Source organism: Drosophila mauritiana, chromosome 2L (assembly GCF_004382145.1).
Source record: "Drosophila mauritiana strain mau12 chromosome 2L, ASM438214v1, whole genome shotgun sequence".
Classification (NCBI taxonomy): Eukaryota; Metazoa; Arthropoda; class Insecta; order Diptera; family Drosophilidae; genus Drosophila; species Drosophila mauritiana.
The window spans coordinates 19,872,221-19,883,665 of NC_046667.1; the positions used below are offsets into that span (position 1 = coordinate 19,872,221).

Here is an 11,445-nt window from a genome sequence, read left to right on the forward strand (position 1 = left end):
CAAGAGGCAAGTGCACGCCGAGCGATTTGTTTATCCATCTGCTGCGTACGCGCGAATTTGTTCGTTATTAATTGCAATAAATGGTGTCGGCGTGGGCGCTTTCATTTATTTATTTTTCCTTTTTTTTTTAGGTATAAAATGTTTGTTTCTAATTTTGACTGCGCGTAACCGAAATATTTGAATAATTCAGCGCCATCTGGCGGCGGGTAGCACTTGATGGCGATGGTTGCTGTTACGCATTTCAGTGCTTTTCAGCACTGGCAATTCAAACGAATATCTACAAATATTCAAACATTTTGTTTTCATTTGTTTTCATGCCTCTTGAGCCGCAACATTTAATTAGTTTCTTTATTTACAGATATTTTCATGCTTACACTTATGTAATAACCCTTCCTCGTAATACTTTTGCAGCTTACCTACATGTTAATATCTACAACATTCTAATGTCAGTTAATAACCTGACAAGGTGCCACATCCTCGATCTCCTCACCATCGAGGGCTTTGATTTGGCACTGGCACAGGAACTGCACGATCTTCCGCTCGGCATTCGCCCGCTCCAACGGACTCAGGCCGTCCAGCAGCATCTGAGCCTTGGCAAGCAGGCTGTTGGCAGGCGGTGTAGTTCGCTTTTCTCGCTCCTGCTCCTGTTCGTGGTGAATCTGGGCCTGGAGCTCCCGCGATTGCTGAAGCACGGTCTCCATGTTGGCAATCACGGTGGTCAAAAGTTTGTCGGAGATTGCGGCAGGCGGTAAAGAGTCCCCAGTGAGAGAGGTGGACTCCTCTACGACGGGATTTACCCTGTCGATTGTGTGAATTATTTCCTCACTGGTGGCCGGCGTGGTGGTGGTCACCTGGAGCTGCTGTGGTGGCTCCAAGTCCTGCGGTGCCGTCGCTTCGCTGAGGATGAAGTCGTAGGGCGTTGCCTGCTCCGCCTCCGATAGGATCTCAATCTCTTCATCGTAGGCCAACTCGAGATCATCCTCCAGCTCGTCGTTGTCCGTGCTGTAGGGGTAATCAGCGCCCCAGATTTGCTCCCCACTGGAGATCACCATTCCCTCCGGCTGCTTGCTGGACTTTCCCGAAGGATTTCCTGCCTTTGGTGGTCGTCCACGACGCTTGATGTTCTCCAAAACCAGGGGCACTCCTTTGCGGAAGTGGCGGCCCAGAAAGAGAAGCTCGTTAAAGTACCTCCACGTGATGGTCGTGGACTGGTTGATCTGATGACTGCGGTATTCACGCGCGAAACGATCACGCAGCTTCTTCCAGCGGTTGTAGCAAAGTTCCTCTATTCAAAATTATGCACATTAAGGGCTGCAGATCAAGAGGGTAACCCCGAGCTCACCCGACACATTTAGGTTTTCAGAGATTTCTCGCCAGGCTTCGTTCTTCGCTGCTAGGTTCTTTGAGACTCTGATCTTGTGACGATCATACAGCACGGGATGAGACTTGACCAGCTCAATGAGCTGCTCGTTCAGCAGGTCATCCTGGGAGTCCTCCTCCTCCTCGTCCTTTCTACGCCTCTCCTGGTCAATGTCCACTTTTGTGCGCTTTTTCCGCTCCCTAGGCTCAAAACGCATCCCGTCGAGGCTCTCGTTCCTAGCCAGTCCCTGTTTGTAGTGATCCTTGAGGAAGAGCAGTCGCGGAAACATGTCCCAGTAGGTGGGTTCATCCGGACGCTCCTGGAAACGGCGAAACTCCTTACCGAAACGATCGCGAATGCTCTTCCAGCGCGTAATGCACGCCCGTTCCGAGGCTCCCAACTTCTGGGAGATAGCCTTCCAGGCCGCGTCCTTTTGCGCAGCATTCTTCACGCTCCTCGCGCAGTCCTTGTCGTACAGGATCGGGTGGTTCTCTATCAATTTAATCAGCTCACCGTCGTCCATTGATTTTCGCTATTATTTGTTTTTATTTATTCTAGACGATCCGGCAGCCTGGCGGGAAATATTGATAGTCGATAGACGAAGGACCTTCGCAAAAAAAGGGCTGCCAGGTTATTCTGTTTAAAAAGTGTGCCACTCTGTTTTATAGCACCGTTATTATTACAATGTTAAAAAACATATTTATGTGTTTGCTTATTTAAGGGATTTTTGCAAATGTCTTAATACATTTTTATAATTTGTACCCACTTCGTTTAAAATATATTTTATTTGATATATTTTAACGAAAATTCACTTTATGTTCGTCCAAAGCAGTTGGTATGAATATCTGTGTAACCTGATAACATTGGTGGTCGATAGCTCGATACTTTAATATTTCCATCGGTGAGTCTGCCCCATCTCTATTGTGCTACCTGGCAACGCTGTGAGCAAGGAAAATACGGCAGCGTGCTCCCCGTTTACCACCCACGTTTTGTTATAATTTAATAAGTATTACGGTCTGAGACCAACTTAGCACTGCATCGGCATCGCTGCAAGTACTGGGCTATTGGAAATTGGAGGTGCGAAAAGAGGATAAGGCGAATTTTCTTTCAACTGCGATTGCGGCTGTGTGCGTGAGCATTGGAATTCGACCGTGTGTGTGGCGAGAGTGCGTCCGTGTGTGTGTGACGGACCAAAAAAGCCGACATCAGCGCCCATTTTTTGTTGTTGATTCATTAATACGCCCGTCATGCACCAGTATTGGTGAGTTGGAGCAGCGCACCGTCTTACTCGCACTCAGCGGAGCGCAGAAAGAGCGCAGGGAGCGGCAGAAGAAGAAGCAGCAAGCAGCAGCACCATTAGCGGCAGTCAACGTCATATAATTTGTCATCGAAATTGGCACACTAAAATAACAGTTAACTTCAGCCGCCATGATCCTGCTGGAAATCAATAATCGGATTATCGAGGAGACGCTGCTGGTCAAATACCGTAATGCCCAGGCTGGGTAAGTCAATGCCTTCCAGTCCCGTTTCCCCAATTTCCATTCCACCATTTTGATTTCTATGCTGCATTCCCCACCGTTCTGTTATCACCAGTCGGCTTTGTTATCAGTTTCGTTGCCCCCTCTCGCTCTCTCTTTCCTCGGGAATAAATTTGGGTGTAGTTCCAGCCTTGGAACACTCATCGCTGCAGCTCTCTCCCTCCCACACACGTACCCAAGTACAGTGCAGCCCCCTTACGTCGACAGCGCATTAGTTAATTCATTACAACTCGCTATTCGCATTATCTGTGCTGAATATCTACAAAACTGACTCATCCATTGACTTGCATTCAAATGCATACGCATCTGATGATCGAAAATATTAGTATTTACTTGTTCTTAATCCTAAAAATGGATATCATTATTGAAGAAACATTATCGAATGAGTCGTGTTTTCTTGTTTAAGCTAAACGCTTTACAAAAAGAATAGGCAAGGCTTTACATTTTTTTAAATTCTTTACATACTAACAAAATTACTTAGTAAAATAGCTTATTGTACGTACTAACAGCACTAACAGCAGAATGAGGTATTTGTGTTTGATAGTGAATGACTAAGATCTCTCATAAATAAATGTTTTTATATACTAATAGTTATTATGCCATTAGTGCATTTCCGATTAGGTGCAAGAAATTAAGACAAGAAGTTATAAATTATGGAACCAAAGTGGCATACTTAGAAAAAATCTCCTCTTGTGTCTCAAATGTTCCAAAATAAACCAAAAAGACGAACGGCATCCTGAATAATTTATCATATTATAGCAGATGACTTGTGTTCGTATACATTTGCCATGCAATCTTGTACTCTTTCTATATTTTGGAGTCAAAGTGGCACATTTTGCGATCTTCCTGTAACTTGTGTCTCAAATGCTCCAATATCAACATAAAGGACGAACGGCATCCTGAATAATCAATCATATTAAAGCAGATGACTTGTGTTCGTATACATTTGCCATGCAATCTTGTACTCTTTCTATATTCTGGAGTCAAAGTGGCACATTTTGCGATCTTCCTGTAACTTGTGTCTCAAATGCTCCAATATCAACATAAAGGACGAACGGCATCCTGAATAATCAATCATATTATAGCAGATGACTTGTGTTCGTGTACATAAGAACTAATAGTTTCAATATTACTCCTTATATCTGAATTCCGCGGAGACAAAGTTTACATGCTAAAGATTCTTAATTTTCCAGTAAGTCTTTGGGAGACAAAGTTTACATGTTAAATATGATGTGGTTCCTTTTTCGTGTCTACAATGCTCAAAAATAAACTGTTCGTTTTAATCGTCTTGTTCGATTTATTTTATTGCCTAGGATGGTTGTCAACTGCACAATAACTAATTAAATATTCGGCTGGAGTTAAAGTGGCATATTTTATAACTTTCCTTTGATCTGTGTCTCTATCGCTCCAATATCAACTTGATAGGCGAACGGCATCCTGTTTAATTACTAATATTAAGGCAGACGACTTGTGTTCGTGCACAACTTCAAAATGCTTCGATAGTTATATGGAGAAAAAGTTTACATGCCAAAGTATTTTTCTTTTCCGTGTCTACAATGCTCCGATATTAATTGAACGTCTAAATCATCTTGGATATAATTATATTTCCACAGATAAATACATTCGTTCACAATGCTCATATGGAAATGGATTGGAGTCAAAGTGGCACACTTAAGCACTTTTTATTTGTGTCTCAAATGCTCCAATATTAAATGCAAAGACGAACGGCATCCTGAATAATTATGTATATTATAACAGATGACTTGTGTTCGTCTACAATAGCTCCTGATAGCTTTACACTCTTTTATAGAACTCCCGTGTCCGGAGACAAAGTTTACATGCTAAGGATAAGATCTTTTTCGTGTCTACAATGCTCCAAGAGCAAATGTTCGTATAAATCATCCTTCGCATTCGACATTTTTGCTGTGGATGCATTTAATTCGTGCACATAACTAAATTTATGTATGTCGTGGAGGTAAAGTGGCATTCTCAGGATATTTAAACCTGCCTGTGTCTCAAACACTCCCAAATCAACTAGGTTGGCGAACGGCATCCTGAGTAATTAATAATATTACATCAGATGACTTGAGTTCGTGCACAAGCCCTTTAAAATCGCAAACTACGAGTTGGGAGCCAAAGTGGCATATTTTGAAACATTGATCAAATTTGTGTCTCTAATGCTCCGATACTAACTATACAGACGAACGGCATCCTGTTTGATCCTTCATATCACAACAGACGACTTGAGTTCGTGTACATTATTCAGAAATTCAGAAAATGAGATATCGGGTTAGTGATCAAATATAGCTACATACGGATGTGTTCATTTATTCGAAAACGCAAAATATTATTTTATTCTTGCTGTTTCTTTTGGAAAAATAATCGGGTATAAACGAGTTTTTGTGATAAGATTCGGTGGAGTGTGGGGAGCATGACTAATAAGCAAGCAAATAAATGAGAATTTACTTTTGAATTCTCTTTCCAGACTGAAGCCTGAATCGATAGACATACGAATAGCAGACTTCGACGGCGTGCTTTATCACATTTCCAATGTGAATGGCGATAAAACAAAAGTTCGGGTGAGTGTACCTACTACTCATTTGGGATAAAACCGATATTAATGATTTCTCTCTCTTGTGCTGCAAAACAGATCAGCATATCGTTGAAGTTCTACAAACAGCTGCAAGAACATGGAGCCGACGAGTTGCTGAAGCGTGAATATGGCAGTCTGCTTACAGACACGGAAGAAGGTATGTTCGTGCCTAAGTGCGGCATTTAAAGAAGTTAATTACTCTCGTCTAATTGCAGGCTACAATGTTTCCGTACTTATCAACCTGGAGGAGATTCCCGAGGACTGCGAACAAATCGCAAAGAGAATCGGACTGCTGAAGCGCAACTGTTTCGCATCCGTTTTTGAGAAGTATTTCGACTATCAGGAGCAGGGCGAAGAGGGCCAAAAGCGTGCCGTAATTAACTACCGCAACGATGAGACTTTGTAAGTCTGAAAAATATGATTTCTGATTCGTCCAAGGGCTGACACTCTACATCCTTTTCGCAGATATGTGGAAGCCAAGCCTGATCGTGTCACCGTCGTCTTCAGTACCATTTTCCGGGACGAGGACGATGTCATTATCGGCAAAGTATTTATGCAGGAATTGAGGGAAGGTCGGCGTGCCTCGCACACCGCGCCACAAGTGCTCTTTTCGCACCGAGAACCGCCATTGGAATTGGCCAACACGGACGCCAGGGTGGGCGACAACATCGGCTATGTCACATTCGGTAGGTTAAAGGTTGAATGGTAAACCATGTGTTATGGAGCCAAAGTTTACATGTTAAAGTGCCTTTGTCTTCTCCATGTCTACAATGCTCCCATAAAAATAGTATCGTTAAAATCATCTTGGACATTATAGTATATAAATATATCCAATGATAAATACTTCCGTGCACAATAATGCATTAAAGTCACCTGTGGAGTCAAAGTGGCATGTTTTAAATTATAATTTGATTTGTGTCTCAAATGCTCCAATATCAACAAGATATCCGAACGGCATCCTGCATAATCATCATATTATAGCAGATGACTTGTGTTTGTGTACAGTAGAACACCAACCCAGAATACCCAAACTGAATTATTTGGTGGAGCCAAAGTTTACATGTTAACAATGATATCGTTTTTGTGTCTACAATTTGGAGCATTGTAGACACAAAAACGATAACAGACTTGTCCGATCCAATTATCCAAAGCAGTCTTATATTCCCTTGGAAGATTTCTTTCGTTACAATAATGTCAGTATATTTCGAATGGAGTTAAAGTGGCACATTTTTAATACTTACCCTAAATCTGTGTCTCTAAAGCTCCAATATTAATTAAGTAGACGAACGGCATCCTGAATAATCAATCATATTATAGCAGATGACTTGTGTTTGTGTACAGTAAAACAATATCTCAGACTGCCTTTTTAAATGGAGACAAAGTTTACATTTTAACAATGCTATCGTTTTCGTGTCTACAATGCTCCAAAATCAATATATCCGATCGAATCATCCGAAGCAGTCTTATATTTCCTTGGATGATTTCTTTGGTCCACATTGCACAGCTAATGTAATCCCAATGGAGTTAAAGTGGCATATTTTATATACCTTCCTTTAATCTGTGTCTCTAATGCTCCAATATTAATTAAGTAGACGAACGGCATCCTGAATAATCACTCATATTATAGCAGATGACTTGTGTTTGTGTACATCACTTCTTAAAATTGAACCTATGTTGCGCTTAGAAATATCCAAAAGAAACCCCAAATAGTAACGACTCACACTTGTTTTTTGCAGTACTCTTCCCTCGACATACCAACAAGGAAACAAGGGACAATACCATTAACTTAATTCACATGTTCCGAGATTACTTGCACTACCACATTAAGGTAAGTGTTGTATGCAGCTCAATCTCTGTCATGTATTTGAAGTATCCATTTTTGAGCAGTGTTCAAAGGCTTACATTCATTCGCGCATGCGGGCAAAAACCTCGGATTTCCTCAAGGTGCTAAATCGTGCAAGGCCCGAGCCCAAAAACACGGAGAAGAAAACTATAACGTGAGCATTGGACCTTCCATAATGATTTCTGTTTACTAACTCGTGCTCTTTTTGCAGGGGGAGAACTTTCAAGCGCATCGATTGATGTGTTCAGTATATTTAGTTGTTTTTATATAAATACAAAAAATAAATTGTGTATTAAAATTCGATATCCGAATGGAGAATCCAACATAAACTAAACCAGATTGCAAGACGAACCCAAGTATTCCAAACAGAACCGTAAGGCTAAATGTAAGCTCAGCAAAATAATGAACAAAGAATTAATAGTTACGCGTTAGTAAATGAATTGTGTGTGTTTGTGTCGAGTCATCGTCAAATCCGTGTCTCCGCCAATTTGTTACAGTCATAGGCCGAATCAGCGCCACAGCTGAGCCGCATTTTAAACCAATAAACGTAGACTTAAGTGCAACATGAGAACTAAAACTACCATGTCAAAGCGAGCAACACGACTAAGGGATGCCACCAACTTGTTATATAGTCGCAATGGAGGATTCATCCCCGCAATTAGCCTGTATGTGTAGAAAGCGCATTTAAAAACGTACTGCAAATATTAACAAACCTTTGATACTGCAATCGGAATTAATAAAAACGAGAAAATCAAACTGCAATGTAAAATACAAAGGGCACTCTTTTAATCTCTAGCTAGCTGCAGGCGCTCGAATACACTTTATTTTCTAGCTTATTAGCTTTTAATTGCATTAATTAAGACATTAGGTTACTAATATTTCGCTTAGGTATACCATCTCCGCTGCACAATACTATAACAGGCACTTAGATCTTAAACTTAACATTCTGCTTCGCGTTCATGCTCTCCATGCTGACCTGGAAGTTGAGATAGTCGCTCTGGATGCGGGCACACACTGAAAGAAAGGGTAAACTAAGTTGGGACTGAGGCGCGCTTCGAAAGTTACGATTGAGATGTGCTACTTACAGTGGCAGTGTTCATTGCGATAGAGAGTTTTCTGCTTAAGTACTTCCGATAGTTTGTACAGGGTGCGGGTGAATTTACAGAGCCCCTAGGGATCATCGTACTGTTCCAATTTGATATAAGCAAGTGCTGTGATAGAGAAGCGGCAGGGCGAGATGGATAGAATAAGTGAGTAATTCGCTTAACACTGGGAAAAATTCGTTCCAAGCCTGGGAACAGTTCTAATACATCTGCAACAAGTCCAAAACTCAAGAAGATACTGATTTGAAAAACCATATTAAACAATATTAAAAAGCTTTTCTGCCAAATTTTTTTTTTTATTACTTGTGTTGGCATAACTGAAGATTGAAGTCTTGTATCGCACAGTATTACTTTGAGCTTGTGTTATTTTAAAAACATGTTTTAAATCAAGATTGGAAAACTGAAAGGATTGGCATACAAGCGAGGTTTACCTGAGTACATATGTATAATCGGAAATTATCTTGAATAGTTGTGCTGCCATAAAATACTACAATTAACATATTATTTAGATACTTAAATTTTCAGCTGACTAGCACATCTCTGTAAGAAATCCCTGTACATTCAAGAACTATATTCCAGACTTCAGATACGATTTTTTCTCAGTGTGAGGTAACTAGCGTGCGACAAGAGGAGTCAGCTGGAGGAGTCGTTTATCATTTTGTATATATACAAATGCGTGAGCTCGTGTGGGAGGTGGGTGGTGGATGGGCGGGATGGTGAGGAAGGGAACGAGGAGCTCCAGACAGGAAAAGGGCTTGGCTCGCATTAGGGTGACAGCGAAAGTGGGGCAGTTGGTACACAGGTCTTCTACGCGGTGTGTATGTGTGTATGTATGTATGAGCGGGGTAATGAGATGGCGGAGCCACTTTCTCACCCTTCTGCAGGTCCATGTCGTCCATTTCGGAGTTCTTGATCTGCTGCAGCTTCTCGCGGAACTTCTTTGTGATCTGCTTGCGCTGGTAGTCCGCCTCGATTTCCTGCTTGGTGCGCGGAATACGGAAGCGAATGCAGCAGCACACCATAATCACTGTGCCAAAGATTCGATTAAACTGGGTCCAGACCGAAGCATCAGCTATGATGTACTCACTTATTAGGAGGAGGACACCCAGCACGGCGGCGATAATGTGCCACACTCGGAAGCCCGCTATGACCACACTTTCCAGCCACATTTCATCGAAGATATCCGAATCGTCATCCATTTTCCGCTTGATTTGTGAGCTCTGTCAGGTGCTGGAACCGCGGAGTTGCTCCCGAAACACGTCCGGCTGCCTGGCCAATCCAGTTCCTACTGCTGGCCCAGGAACTGGTCCGAACTGGCCTGGCCCACCAAATAAGTTGGTAAGGGAGGCGCGGCCCCACACACTCCCTTCTGGAAAAATAATTCGCGGGGTGTAGCCATGTGGCGGCAAAATGGCTAACTTGTAAAATAACAAACAAAGGAGCCATCCCCTCCCGTGGACAAATGAAGCCTGAAACTAGAAAAGGCAATGATAGATATTTTACTAGACACAGGGCAGGATTGCCTCCGATGAAGTAATCTGGAAAACCTTTGTGCTCAGCTACATTAGTTGAGAATCATTTAATGGTTGATCCTTAACAACATAGAATATCATATTCTAAAGAAAGTATATTAGAAAAAACGATGAAATCATTTCCCAATTTTCATAGTAAATTCGATTTTATAGTATAAGTAGTGTACTATTATGGTTTCTTCATATCTGTTAACTATATACAAACTCAACCTCCTTTGTAAAAATCCGTCCCTGGTTCATTGTGGATATGAATGCGAAAATGACAACAAACTCGACTCGAGTCCAAGAAACTGGGTGCGGTGCCGCATGCCTCAGGATAAAGACCCACTCACTTTACATACCGCAAGGATCGGGGGCGCAACTGCGGGGAATCGCGGGGCCAGGACAGTCCTCCCCCAACAAAGGACAACATGCAAGTGGTTAGTTAAACGGGCATGGTCACCTGCTGGTCACACCCAATTGGTTTGGTTACTTTCCCCGCTCGCTGAGATGCTAACTACTAAGGTCTGGGCGGGATTTTGAGGCCCCGGAATATGGCCTAATGACTGTGGAATGAAGGAAATGGCGTCCGGTCTTATGTGTGACTGCAATTACTCAATTATATTTAGGGGACGTGTTTCTTTAATCCCTTGCTATACGTCTTCCAGATAAAAATTGTTATGAAGCCATTGAGGAAAGTCCGCTGGTTTTGGGCATTGGGATCAGAAATTTGAATAATATTATTAAGTCTTAAGAGTAACCAACAATTAACCTAAACTTAAAGGGGATACAGCGATCAGCTAAATTGTTCATAATTTTACTGATCGGATAAAAAACGGAGTTCGATGGTGCCTCTAGATCCTTTAGCCACCTTACCAGTAATTCTACCACTTTTTCATTCACTGAATTAATGTATTTTTGGCTTGATCAAAACATATATTGAGAGTATATCCATAGAGATGTCAACTTAACCCATTAGCTACGTTTCGAAACTACGTACTTTGTTTAGAAAAACCGCGTCTTGCCTATCGAATGGTGGCGCCACCTGGAAGGACGAAATTCGCGATGGCAGTGGCCGAACCGTTCACAATGGACCCCAAAATGGCACTCGCTGGAATTGAGGCGCTTGCGCAGGAGCACTCAGTGTCGCCCCAGCGAGTTGGGGCAGCACTCATTCACCTACTCATTCAACAAAATGTGTGCTGTGTGCTATCCCGAATCAGTTTCAGTTCAGGCTCTCGTTCGGTGGCACATCGGTGGCGCTCGTCGCAGAAAAGGCATGCAGAGAAAATCTAGAAAGTAGTTGCTGAAAAAAGCAGAGCGCAGCCAACCCAAGCAGAGGAACACTGGGGGAAAATCGAAACCGAGGGGCGATTATATTGCGAATCGGATGGAGCATATATCCCCGCTGTGGCATTATCCTTCGGATCGAATCGAGGCGAAATCGAATTGAGTCGGGCTCGGGCCAGTGCCAGTGGTGCCAGAGTGTGTGTGCTA

The 11,445-nt window shown here is 42.4% G+C and overlaps 3 protein-coding genes across 5 annotated transcripts; 1 reads left to right on the forward strand and 2 right to left on the reverse strand.

The window, feature by feature from the left end:
• Positions 1 to 311: 311 nt before the first annotated feature.
• LOC117140109 (transcription factor Adf-1) lies at positions 312 to 1,973 on the reverse strand. Its single transcript, XM_033302875.1, has 2 exons — positions 1,343 to 1,973; positions 312 to 1,285 (listed from the first exon to the last, which is right to left on the reverse strand). The coding sequence occupies exons 1-2, from the start codon at positions 1,881 to 1,883 to the stop codon at positions 447 to 449; spliced, it is 1,380 nt and encodes a 459-aa protein (XP_033158766.1). The 5' UTR covers positions 1,884 to 1,973; the 3' UTR covers positions 312 to 446.
• Positions 1,974 to 2,277: 304 nt separating this feature from the next.
• Positions 2,278 to 7,668, forward strand: LOC117140119 (actin-related protein 2/3 complex subunit 2). The gene is made up of 8 exons (XM_033302886.1): positions 2,278 to 2,862; positions 5,384 to 5,477; positions 5,549 to 5,648; positions 5,707 to 5,893; positions 5,957 to 6,177; positions 7,228 to 7,319; positions 7,379 to 7,488; positions 7,546 to 7,668. The coding sequence occupies exons 1-8, from the start codon at positions 2,789 to 2,791 to the stop codon at positions 7,571 to 7,573; spliced, it is 906 nt and encodes a 301-aa protein (XP_033158777.1). The 5' UTR covers positions 2,278 to 2,788; the 3' UTR covers positions 7,574 to 7,668.
• Positions 7,669 to 8,102: 434 nt separating this feature from the next.
• Positions 8,103 to 10,292, reverse strand: LOC117140126 (transmembrane inner ear expressed protein). 3 transcript variants are annotated; one of them, XR_004459402.1, is made up of 4 exons: positions 9,525 to 10,287; positions 9,312 to 9,464; positions 8,420 to 8,545; positions 8,259 to 8,348 (listed from the first exon to the last, which is right to left on the reverse strand). XR_004459402.1 is itself a non-coding variant. In XM_033302894.1 (3 exons), exons 1-3 carry the CDS (start codon positions 9,634 to 9,636, stop codon positions 8,260 to 8,262), a joined length of 354 nt encoding a protein of 117 aa, XP_033158785.1. In that variant the 5' UTR covers positions 9,637 to 10,292; the 3' UTR covers positions 8,103 to 8,259. The 3 variants fall into 3 exon arrangements, 1 of the variants encoding a protein (XP_033158785.1); XR_004459403.1 differs by having other exon boundaries at positions 8,275 to 8,365; positions 9,525 to 10,288; XM_033302894.1 differs by lacking the exon at positions 8,420 to 8,545 and having other exon boundaries at positions 8,103 to 8,348; positions 9,525 to 10,292.
• Positions 10,293 to 11,445: the final 1,153 nt, after the last annotated feature.